Here is a 12,388-nt window from a genome sequence, read left to right as displayed (position 1 = left end):
AGCCCCTCTAATTTATGGCGGAGTCGGGGCTGCGGCGTGGCCCCCGCCGCTCCGGCCGTGACACCGGGTACCGGCCCCGGCAGGTGCCAACCGCCCGCCGCCGCCGGACGGACCGCCCCCGCCACGCCCCACGAGTCGGCGCATGCGCGCGCCGTCCCCGTCCACCTACAGCTCCCGGGGCCTTCCGCGCGCCGCGGGAGCGGTTGCCTGGAAACCGGTAACGCCGCGATGGAGGCGGCCGCAGGTACGGGGTGGTGGGGAGGGTCAGGGCCCGCTCCGGACCCACATCGCCCCTCGGGGCGTCCGCAGGACCCCGTGTGTCCCTGCGTCCCATGGACAGCAGTGTGCCCAGGTGGCCAAGAAGGCCAACGGCATCCTGGCCTGTATCAGAAACAGTGTGGGCAGCAGGAGCAGGGAGGTGATCGTGCCCCTGTACTCGGCGCTGGTGAGGCCACACCTCGAATACTGTGTTCACTTTCGGGCCCCTCACTACAAGAAGGACATTGAGGTGCTGGAGCATGTCCAGAGAAGGGCGACGAAGCTGGTGAGAGGTCTGGAGCACAAGTCTGATGAGGAGCGGCTGAGGGAACTGGGGTTGTTCAGTCTGGAGAAGAGGAGGCTGAGGGGAGACCTCATCGCTCTCCACAATTACCTGAAAGGAGGTTGCAGAGAGGTGGGTGTTGGTCTCTTCTCCCAAGTGACTAGCGACAGGACAAGAGGGAATGGCCTCAAGTTGTGCCAGGGGAGGTTCAGGCTGGATATTAGGAAAAATTTCTTTACTGAGAGAGTGGTGAGACACTGGAACAGGCTGCCCAGGGAGGTGGTGGAGTCACCATCACTGGAGGTGTTCAAGGAACGTGTGGACGAGGCATTGCAGGACATGGTTTAATGGGCATGATAGTGTTAGTTGATGGTTGGACTTGATGACCTTACAGGTCTTTTCCAACCGCAGTGATTCTGTGATTCTGTGACCTGCCCCCGGTAGTCACCCCGCTCCTCATGCACCTGTGGCTGCCCACTGCCGCGGCACCTCCTCACTGCACCCACTGGGGTCTCTTCTGTGGCACCCTCCCCATGGCCCCTCAGAGGCCTCCCCTGCTCTGCCCGAGTTGCTCCAGGTGTCCCCTGCCTGCCCCTTTGCTATCCCCCGCAAAACAGCCTGTCACGGGGCACTTCTGCCTCGCCACGGCCTTTTCCTGCTGTCCGGGTGGAAGGTGGCCTTGGAAGAGCGTCAGGCCGAGGCAGTGCTGGGCCTGCACCTCTGTGGAAGGCCAGTGCCATCGCCCTCGTGCATTGAAGTTTGTGTGGGACCAGGCTTCCTACAAAGAGGCTTTTGGAAAAGAAAAGCCTTTATTTGCACGTAGATACTTCGCTTAGGAAAAGTGAAACAGGAATGAATGTTCTGCAGCTGAGATGGACCATCCCGTACTTCATTTGAAATGTGGGACTTGTTGGTTTTGCTTTACCATGTATGAGGCTGTTAATTTTATTACCTGTTGCATTTGTGGCACTGTTCTCATGTTTATTTTTATGATTTTCCTTTATACTGTAAGTTAATAAGTAACCGTGGTGATGTCACCTGTTCTCTGTTTTTGCTTAATAAAAACCTGGTAACTAACCTTTATTCACACTTTAAGAGACTTGAAACTTTTGCTTGTATGAGACAGAGCTAGGACATCTGGGTCATATAGAGGACTACTTTAATTGCAAGGTTGGAAATTAGAGTGAGGTTTTATTTCTCCTAATTTTACAGGAAAATATTTTGAATGTGTGCAACATAGCAATAGTCAGATTCTAAGCAGGGCTCTCCTGTCCACTTCTTTTCTCTCTCTCATGGGGGGGAAAAAAGAGACAATGTGGCTATGACAAAGATGATTTATCTAGATCCTGCTTTGTAGCTTTATCCTTGCTGTCTCAGTCTCTGACTAGTAAATATTTTATATTCTTAACCTTAACTGCTGTGAGAATTGATATTGTCTGTTATTCTTCTTGCTCTCAAGTCTTCTAGCTATTGTAAGAGAGACAGCAATGTTCTTTATTATGACAAATTATTTCATGGTGATTTTGGGTTGATTGCCTAAAACTGACTTTTATTACTAATTTTGGAGTAATCCTGACCGATAATGACACACAGACAGCACTGGATAAATATGCCTGATTTACACTTGGATGTTTTTCTTTGTATATACACGCACTAAAAGACTTCAAATTTTTTGGAATCAAAGTCAGTTTAGCAAAACTCCGCTGCTTGCACATGTTGCGCTCATCAGCAGCCCAGTAAATTGCTGATGTACTCTGATGTGGTCAGAAGGCTAAAAGGAATGCTGAGAGAGTTGTTCAATGGCATGCTCATTTTTGTAAAGAAATGGAAGACAGAAAAAACTGCTGAGAGGACTGTATCTGAAGATGAGCTAAACAAGAGGACTTGGCAGATGAGAAGAAATCTGACATATCCAAAGTAAAGCTAGACTTGAAGAAGATGCCTCAGCCTGAAACAGATTATTAGTATGTAGTTCCTCGTGGCAGACACCCCTCATGATAGCCAAACGTTGCAGTCGTTATTTTAGGCCAGTGTTACCCCCAGGCCAGAACGATAGCAGAGCGTAGCCTGTAAGGCTCATATCACGGTGCTAAGAGGAGTCAGGATTGGAAGCGATAAAGCAAAACGGAGTCCTGGGATGAACTGAATTCCTTCACGTGGAATAAAGACAAGTAATGGAATAACACACAAGGCAAGCTCTCCTGAAAGAAAGAACAAGGGGCTTTTTTTTTTTGAAAGCCCACCGGTGGGCAAAACTTTTCTACAAAAAATTGCACGTTTTTGAGTGAACCAAAAAAAAGGAAATCCTGCAAAAGTAGCACAGAGATAAATTTTTAATCTCTTGCTTATTACTGGTACTAATAGAACTGCAGTTATGTTCTGCAGTAATAGTTTCCTATTTCTACATATCCTGAATTAGTGGACAAAACTGATTATCACTCTTCTGTAGATGTAAAAGCTGAGGTGAGATAGGTGATGTCTTTTAAGCACAGTCACACTTAACGGTGGGGCAGAGACAGCTTAAAATAATAACTACTAGATATGTTCAGTTTCTAAAGTAAAACTGTAGGCCGGATTTTGATCATTATTTAATTTGATGCATGTTATGCAGTTAAAGTGTCAGTCACAGGATTTATGAAGGCAAGCACTGCATTTATGAAGCTTAGACATTTGAACACCTTTTTTTTCTGCAGAGGGAAAATGTCGGATGACAAAATACAAAGAAAGTGGTGTCATCTCAGTGAATTTGTTTATGTGTTACCAAATAAACACCCATTTGATTTAATTATCCTGTATTTTGAATAAATGAGACAATTGCCTGAGACGAGAAATCTCTTAATGTCCAAATTTACTGAGAATTTTTGAGAAGCTCCTATATATAAGGATTCTGTGTGGCAGCAAAATTGCCAAGAAATGTCTTAGTTTTGAAATAACTGAAAGAATATACCCAACTAAACACATTTCTCCATTCTGAGGTGACCTGTGGCTTTTGAGAACATAGCTAAGAGAAAGGCAATTTGAAAGAAAATGGAGCTTTGCTGAAATCCACAGATTATAATACTGGCCACTGAAACACAGAAAACCTGAATTCACTCTTGAGTGAGTTCTTAGAAAGCTAAATGGTGGAACTGATGAGGATCTGTATAGTGTTTCAAGTCAGTATCTTGAATTACTAGGACTAGGGGAAAAAAATAATACTGTCCTGGTCAGGCATACTGTATAATTTGGGTTGGGAAAAATGTCTGGTTGACAACTTGAGAGTTTTTTTCTCACTTCACACCAGTTCTACTTGCCACTATCTCAGTTTTCAGTATGAAAAACCTTAATTCTAGCATATTCAGGAAAATTGTGTCAAAAAAAATACAGGAAAAGAAAATCAACATTCAGAATGATGCATACTTTTGTCACAGTGAACCTACACAAAAGTTTTCTGGATCAGTCAACCCATGAAACCCAGAATGTGCGACCAAAGGAGACTTGTTCCCCCCTTGAGCCTCTGAGTGTTTAAACTCAAATTTGTTTCAGCATAGTGTTTGAACGCCATCACAGTAATATGCACAGTGAACACTGCAATAGGTTTCTTTAACTAGAACCCAGATATCAATGCAGGCGGAAATGTTCATACCCTCTTTCAGCCTAAAGCGTTTTCCAGATATGAATTAATTTATAATGAAAACTACGATAGTCTTAATTTTTTAGAAGATAAATGATTGCTAATTAGTTAAAATAATTTGAAATTTTATAGCACTTTTCTCTATGGGTATCAAAACACTTTGCTAAGATGGGTAAGTATTATTATCTCATTTTTCACAAGAGATAACTGAGACAGCCAGAGGTGAAATGGCTGATACAAATTGTACACGTCATTACTAGGTCTGGAATTAGAATTCAGGTCTCTGAACACTCCACTATATATTTATGCAACTAGACTGTAACTATTTCTTCAACTTCAATGATACCAGTTCTGTTACCCCATTAAAAACTCATGAATTTCATTTAAACATGTTGAGATATATTGCAATTGTTTCTTTTGGTTTGTTTTCTGAATTTAAAACTTACTGCATGTCTATTTTCAAGTTTTTCTCAGCACTCCTGAGTGGTAAAAGCTCATTTTAATTCTTAAATGAAATTATGCAGAAAAGTCAGACTCTGGCAGAGACTCAGAACCTTTGGATGAAGATTGAGTAGGGCAGGATGACGACAGAATGACACGAATGATACGTCTACAATATTTCTTCGCCCTCACTGTCCTTCTGGCAGATGGCATTATGTTTGGACACTTTGCCTTTCCTGAAATTCCTGAAAAGCCTGAAATGCCTCAAAAGATCTTTTCCCAAATGGATTCTGACCCAAAGCCAGAAACAGGCAATACATTTTTAGGGATTTTTACTTTGTATCAAAGTCACATTTACACATAAAAAGAGATTTGTTTTCATCCTGCCTGTATTTGTTATTCTGAATATTTAGGTTTCTTTACATTCAACTTCTGAATTTTCTGATAGTATTTTATAGCTGTAGTATTTGTACAAAATTGCTCCAATGTTCATTTTAAGTTATTGTATTTGGAAATGGAGACCGTGTTTGAAATCCAAAAGGCAGAACAAATTTGGAAGTAGAGCAATGCTTGTGCTTTTTTGCTTCTTTCAGAGACATTTATATAAATGATCAATGTGTTTGGTTTTTATATTTAAAAAAATGGATCTTTCCCACTCCAGAGGACAATGGTAACTAGTGAAATTGAAGCACACTGAAAATGAAAAGCTGAAAAATTGCTGGGGGGTGTTAATTAAGTTGTTTAAAGTTTTTTTAATTATGTTAATTTTATTATTGCACTTTCCATGAATATAGAATGTTTTGAAGAAAGTCCTTTTTTCTTAAAGATTCATCTCTCCTGCTTCTCCGTTCAAGATATTAGATGGTCTCAGAATGCCTATCTCCTGATATTTTTGTGAAGTCCACCAGAAAGGTGGAGGAATAGCCTCGTCTCAAAAATAAATTTCCCCCCAGTATATTAAAGACGAGCCCAAAACATATAAATCTGTCTTCAGCTTCCCCTGTAACACAATATTTAGTCTTTCTATAGCAACGTACACAGAGCCGGGAGACCTAAAACCTGAACGAATGAGTTCACCCTACAAATCTTTGGCCATATCTTTGGGTTATCCATATTTGTAGTGTACAGGCAGAACACAAATAATATCTTTGGGAATCTCAAAGCATTTGAGAGGAAATGAAAATGGTCTCAATGGCAGATGAAGGCAAAAATACTAAAAGTTCCTCTTCACCACCACCAGGTAAAGAGGACATGCCATCTTTTTCAAGGGAACAGGAGGGAGCCGATGAGAAATCAGTAGAAGGTACACAGGCAGATCAAAGTGGTGTCCGTGAGTATTTCCCACCGTTATATAGTGATTTCAATACTGAACCTATGGTAGCTTCTGGCTTCTCCCACCACTCACCCCTTCCTTACTAGTACGTGTTCATCTTCAGTTGCTGCTCTTGGTGTTGCCAAATTTCATTTTGACTCTGGTGAAAGATGACCCCTTCCAGTGAAGTTCTGGGCTGAACACTATGGCTGCAGTTCCCACTGTCCCTCAGCCCACAAAGTCTCTCTCCTGAAAATTTTTGCTGCTTAGACCTGTCTCTAGCTAGTACTGCAATCAATTCTTTAGCTCCGCCAGTCTCTTTCAGTCAGAGACCTGCATTTCTCTTTTTAACACCTTTTTCATCTTGAAATGCCTGTCCAGTGTCTATTTCAGATGTTCTGCTTGTCATCTAACACACTAGATCTAAGTAGCATGGATAACAAAATCCACTAGTGAGTCTCCTGTGGAACTTTGGAAGGATTTTTGATGCTTATATTGGCACATTACTTTGGGCATTTGTTTGATCTTCCTATTATACCTTTTTCCTATTATAGGATGTGTTTCTTTCCTTCTCCTAAGATTTAAAATATGTTTTTTTGAAAGCAAACTTCTCCCTACACTTAATGCTAAACAGCTGCAAGTCCATTGTTGGACAGAAGGGATTTTTTTTTTTACTGCTACAGAACTATATATTTCTTTAACATGGCATGTATGAGCAAATTAGCCAAAGGAATTCATACCTAAGAGAGTAATCCCAATTGTCCTTTGCAGGAGAAAGCAAAACTAGTCTTCCAACGGAATCACCACCTGCAGAGGAGCAGGAGGAAGAAGTGGAGCAAGTGGAATCAGACACTGAGAGCATTGGTGAGTACTGCTTTCCACTGAGGAGATGTTGGCACGAGCTTAAAAAACTCCCTACTTTCTAGTTTTCATTTTTTCACTTATACTGTTATGAACAGCATCTCAGACCAGTGCCATCAAGTTACAGTGATTGAGTTTCTTTACTTCCTTTCAGTTGGCTTACCTTGTGTACTTTGTTTTGCTCTTCTCCACGGCTGGTCTCCGATCCTTTTGGGTTTTGTTTTTTTATAGAACACCTAGGAGAGAAAAAAATCAAGACAGGGTGAAAAGCTTACAAAATAGGTAATGGGGATTTGATCTGAGGTATGAAACTGAAAAGTACTTTTAACAAGTGCTTATGACTGTTGGAAGTCAAGTTGACAGTATTCTGCATCGCAGTCTAGTGAAGAACTACACTGGGTCACACATTAGCAGTATACCTTTTTGAGGACAATGGTGTCTTATGATGGTCTGTTGTTTGTCTTTTTACTAATTGTTCTGTATAATGATGTGTGTTCAATAGCTGCTGAAAAGAGACACTTTAAACTTTATTCAGTTTCTAAAGCTGAGAGATAAACACCAAGCAAAGCTGAACTGAACTACTTCAGTACGTCTTGAGTTTTAAAATCAAGTTTTTTAAAACAGTTTCAAATTTTTTTCTTCTTTAAATTCTTCAGTTTTGAATATTCACAGTAAAGTTTTTAAAAGCCTGAGGGAGCACTTGTTACAGACTGTTCCAGGACAAGTTGTTACTAAGACATGGTACCCCTGTTTTGAGCCGTGGAGTGCCTATTACTCTGTTGAAGGAGGCAAGGAATGTGTGAATCCTTCCCTTTTGCAGTTAGGTGCAAATATCAGCAAGGAGCCTAGAGTTTATGATGTATATAAATTTCCTTTATGTTCCCACTTCTGAGATGCAGAAGGCGATTTGGAAGAGAAAGATAATAGTGAAGTAGCCTCGGAGGCCCAAAAAACGCCTGAGAAGGTAGAAAAGAAAATCTCAGAAACTTTCTTCTATAACTATGATGATATATATTCACGGCCATTTGTCACTGAAGACTCTGGGATACCAATTAACCTTCTAACTCTTAAGTATCCTTCCTGTTGAAGCTGTGCAAATTTAAAGCTAAGGATATTTAATATATGTTCTTAAAATTGTACTTGTCTCATTTGGAGTAGCCTATGTGGCATTAGTGGGATACCTTTAGTTGAGACACAGATAAGAATCCTGACCACTTATGGTTCTGGGTGAATTTAATCTTAAACGTTGTCTTGACCTCATAAACATTTCTTATTGGGCATAATTGTTACTGTTATAAGTACTTTTGTAGAACTAGATCATGGCCAAGTTAATGTGACCAAGAAGAAGACTAGCATAAGAATATCTCCTGGAAGGCTCTCCCTTTCTGTGTAGCCACACTGGCGTTCCACTAGAAGCTAAGTTGAGGGCAGAAGAAGAGCAGCTGTGGACCTCATACTTCCTCATAGAACTGCTAAGGGAGAAGTGAGGAACAAACCACATACATAGATTTTTAGCCTGGTGTATTGGGTTCACATGGCAAGGTTTTGGTAGCGGTGGGGGGCTACAGGGGTGGCTTCTGTGAGAAGCTGCTAGAAACTTCCCCTGTGGCCGATAGAGCCAATGCCAGCCAGCTCCAAGACGGACCTGCCGCTGGCCAAGGCCGAGCCCATCAGCCATGGTGATAGCACCTCTGGGATAACATAGTTAAGAAGGGGGAAAAAATTGCTGAGCAACAACAGCAGCAGAGAGAGGAGTGAGAATATGTGAGAGAACCAACTCTGCAGACCCCAAGGTCAGTGAAGGAGGGGAAGGAGGTGCTTCAGGCGCCGGAGCAGAGATTCCCCTGCAGCCCGTGGTGAAGACCATGGTGAGGCAGGCTGTGCCCCTGCAGCCCATGGAGGTCCACGGTGGAGCAGATACCCACCTGCAGCCCGGGGAGGACCCCACGCCGGAGCAGATGGATGCACCCAAAGGAGGCTGTGACCCCATGGGAAGCCCATGCTGGAGCAGGCTCCTGGCAGGACCTGTGGACCCATGGAGAGAGGAGCCCACGCTGGAGCAGGTTTGCTGGCAGGACTTGTGACCCTGCAGGGGACCCATGCTGGAGCAGTCTGTTCCTGAAGGACTGCAGCCTGTGGAAGGGACCCACGCAGGAGCAGTTTGTGAAGAGCTGCAGCCCATGGGAAAGACTGTCTGAAGTTCGTGGAGGACTGTCTCCTGTGGGAGGGACCCCACGCTGGAGCAAGGGAAGAGCATGAGGAGTCCTCCCCATGAGGAGGAAGGAACAGCAGAAACAATGTGTGATGAACTGACTGCAACCCCCATCCCCCTGCAACGCTGGGAGAGAGGAGGCAGAGAAAATTGGGAGTGAAGTTGAGCCCAGGAAGAAGGGAGGTGTTTTATTTCTCATTACACTATGACTTCTAATTGGCAATAAATTAAATTAATTTCCCAGAGTCGAGTCTGTTTTGCCTGCGACGGTAATTGCTGCGTGATCTCCCTGTCCTTATTTCGACCCACAAGCCTTTCATTCTCTTTTCTCTCCCCTGTCTAGCTGAGGAAGGGGAGTGATAGAGTGGCTTGGTGGGCACCTGGCATCCAGCTAAGGTCAAGCCACCACACCTGGTGCTCAGAAGACTTAAACGGTTAGAATGAAGGAAGTAATGACCATCAATTAAGAGCTACAATAAGTCCTTTGCTAGGTATGGTCAAGTGGGATATGTTATGTGACTTTCACAAGTGGTGGTGGTGGTTTTCTCTGCAGACACAGTCAAGTTCCTATTGAAGACTGGATTTTCCCTTCTCTACATCTGCCTGTAAACATTTAAGCGAGATTGAGCACTTCCTTGGTTTGATCTCTTGTCTGTAGAATAGTTCCTATAATCTGATGCACATCTCTTACATTTTCTTTGAAAAGAGAACACCAATAGAATATGAATTCCTTGCAGCCCCAAAGGATCCAGCAGAAGCAAGATGTGTGCCCTGTAGTGGAGGTGAAAGGATGGAATGTGAACTTTAGAAGGTCTTTGCTTGTGCCTTCCCCTCTGTTATAGAGCCTTGGTATGTTTTACCTTCACTGTGTACTGAACAAAACTCTCCTACCATCCGCTTTCAGTCACCAGATTCAGTATTCCCATTTCAGTTTTGGTTTAAGTGTTTCTATCCACTTAGTAAACTTTTCTGGAAAGACAGCATGAAATCTTTTCCTTATTGAACTGTTCTCAGATATTCTTTTGGATATGACTGCACCAGAAGTGTAAACCTGCTGCTGATGGATAGCCAAACACTGCTGTATATAGCAGGCAACCAAGTGGTGCTCCTGGACCTGAAAACTAAATCTCAACGTTATCTTCGGAGCAGCAGTGGTGGTGGAATTGGGTTTATGACGGTATGGCTTTTGTTTCGTGTTTTAGGATGTTAGTCACCTTCTAGAAGGAAAATGTTCACTTGGTTTCCTGACGGGAGATTTCCACAACTGCACATGCATATATGTAAGAAAGTATGGCATTGATTAGGGGGATGTGTGGACCATGCAGCGTGGGCTACTCAGCCCATCAGCATAATTGTCAGAGGACAGATATCTGCGTACCTAAGTCCCAGGCTCAGGTACCTTAAAGGACTGACAGGTGCCAGCTGAGATTAATTTTTACAACTATTACAATCTTATTTAAATACTTTGGCTAATATCTACTTTTTTTTTTGGAACACTCATCTCTCCTAGTCACCGCTGATATTAGTACAGTGTTTTGCCTGCAGTTAAAATTTAGAAAATCAAGTTCCTAGATAAACAAAGAGAAAAAGTATCTGGTTTCATTCTAGTAAGCTCCTACCAAGATCTTGGACTCTCAAATGCTGCCTCTGGATTTGCAGCACCTTACCCTGTGAAGGGCTCTGCTATCTCTTCATTGTATTCCACATGAGCAAGGTTTTCAGACTGTTCTGCTCTGTTGTAAGCAGCCTTTTCTGGGGAACCATGGTACATCATGGTTACATGAACCTGTGACAGCTTTTGTTCTGCTATGTCTGCAGAACAATGTCGTTCAGGATGGCTTTTCTGCAGCTGTCTGCTGAAGTAGGTGGCTGCTGACACAAATGCTGCTCATGGAAAGATCAGCTGGTGGGTTGAGTGAGGTAGGAATAGTAAAAGAATGCATGATAAAGCAAATTATTTGAGTTTGTCATGGTTCTGCATTATATGTGCAATATACCTTTTTGTGTGCATAGTAGCTTCGTTCTGATATTGAGCAATAGATTGGCAGTTGTTCAGAATAGATGCACAGAAAAATGCAACCTAGTATTTATGGCAATATCTTTTGACTAATGAGTGAGTAAATACAATAACTAGCAGGATAGAGACAAAGGTGTAATTACAGCATGCAATGGGACTTTTGCTTTTTCAAGGCACACCCTACTGAGCAGTACTTTGCAGTAGGAGAAAAAGGAAAGAAGCCAAACATCATCATCTATGATTATCCTTCACTGAGGCCCTACAGAATACTGCGAGGTAGTGTAAAAAGTTCTATTTTCATTTTACTCAAATGGGCCAGTGTTTATAGATGCCAGCAGATGGAGTAGTTGGTCACTTTAGAAGTTTAGAAGGAAATACAACCTTTTGGTCCTCCCAGCAAAAGAGAAAACACTGGTTTCAAGCTTTTTCATTATTGTATGGGATGAAACTTTTATTTAGTAGAAATGGCCAGCTGAGAGCTATTACCTAGTGAAAAAAATAAATGCAGTGAAAGTTGAACTCCTTCGAAGTAGGTTTTCCTATTGTTTCTTCCTCTTTTCCGTGTGTGTATCTATTTGGGCTCATATGTTTCTTCAGATGGAACAGAGAAAGCCTATGTTTTTGGTGACTTCAACAATGCTGGCACTTTGCTGGCCAGTGTTGGGAGCAGCCCTGACTACATGCTGACTATCTGGGACTGGAAACAAGAAAAGATTGTGTTGAGGTCAAAAGCTTTTTCACAGGATGTTTACAAGGTCACATTTTCTGCTGATAATGAAGAGCAACTAACTACATCTGGAGCAGGACACATCAGGTAGGTTTACCTATTAGGATTAATACATACCACCTCTAAAGTCATAATATGTAGAAGATGACTAACAGGAATTAGCAAACATGGAGCAATGAGGAATGCTATTTTACCTGGCCATTACAATTACAAAAATGAGAAAGTTCAAGTCCTTCAGCCAGTCAGCCAAGTCTTTTAACATCTTTACTGTGCAAAAAGGATGATGCTTGATATTGAATGTCGGTACCACTGGCTCCAGTCTTGTAATTTCAACAAGCACCAAGGAGAATTAATAAAAAAAATATTTATATATGCCTGTCTTCTAGCTGATAACATGGCATATATGCCTCCTGTGCCTTCTGGGCTTTCTACCTTTGATTTCTTGATCTCGTCTGTTTGGGCAGCCATTAGAACTGGTTGCCAAGTCATGAATCAGAAACCCTCTGATACCACCAAAAGCCTGCAAGGAAGCCTTACAAAAGATATGTTTCCATACACTCCCTTCTCTGGGAAGTTCATGGATCCTTTTGCAATAAACAATAAACAACAACTTTAAGCTCTTTGGGACAGGGATTAGGTTTGTCTTCCGTATTTATCCAGTGTT

The 12,388-nt window shown here is 42.4% G+C and overlaps 1 protein-coding gene across 1 annotated transcript in view; it reads left to right on the top strand.

The window, feature by feature from the left end:
* The first annotated feature begins 14 nt into the window (after nt 1–14).
* CFAP44 (cilia and flagella associated protein 44) overlaps nt 15–12,388 on the top strand; it is a 49,305-nt gene continuing 36,931 nt past the window's right edge. The window contains exons 1-8 of the mRNA XM_059822719.1: nt 15–83; nt 172–244; nt 5,836–5,925; nt 6,679–6,771; nt 7,668–7,839; nt 9,995–10,157; nt 11,171–11,273; nt 11,595–11,811. Coding sequence (XP_059678702.1) covers nt 15–83; nt 172–244; nt 5,836–5,925; nt 6,679–6,771; nt 7,668–7,839; nt 9,995–10,157; nt 11,171–11,273; nt 11,595–11,811 — 980 coding nt within the window. The remainder of the gene's footprint in view (nt 84–171; nt 245–5,835; nt 5,926–6,678; nt 6,772–7,667; nt 7,840–9,994; nt 10,158–11,170; nt 11,274–11,594; nt 11,812–12,388) is intronic.

The sequence above is a fragment of the Gavia stellata genome, chromosome 1 (assembly GCF_030936135.1).
Source record: "Gavia stellata isolate bGavSte3 chromosome 1, bGavSte3.hap2, whole genome shotgun sequence".
NCBI classification, from domain to species: Eukaryota; Metazoa; Chordata; class Aves; order Gaviiformes; family Gaviidae; genus Gavia; species Gavia stellata.
Note: the sequence above shows the minus strand (reverse complement) of the source record. Positions and strands in the feature narration are given on the sequence as shown.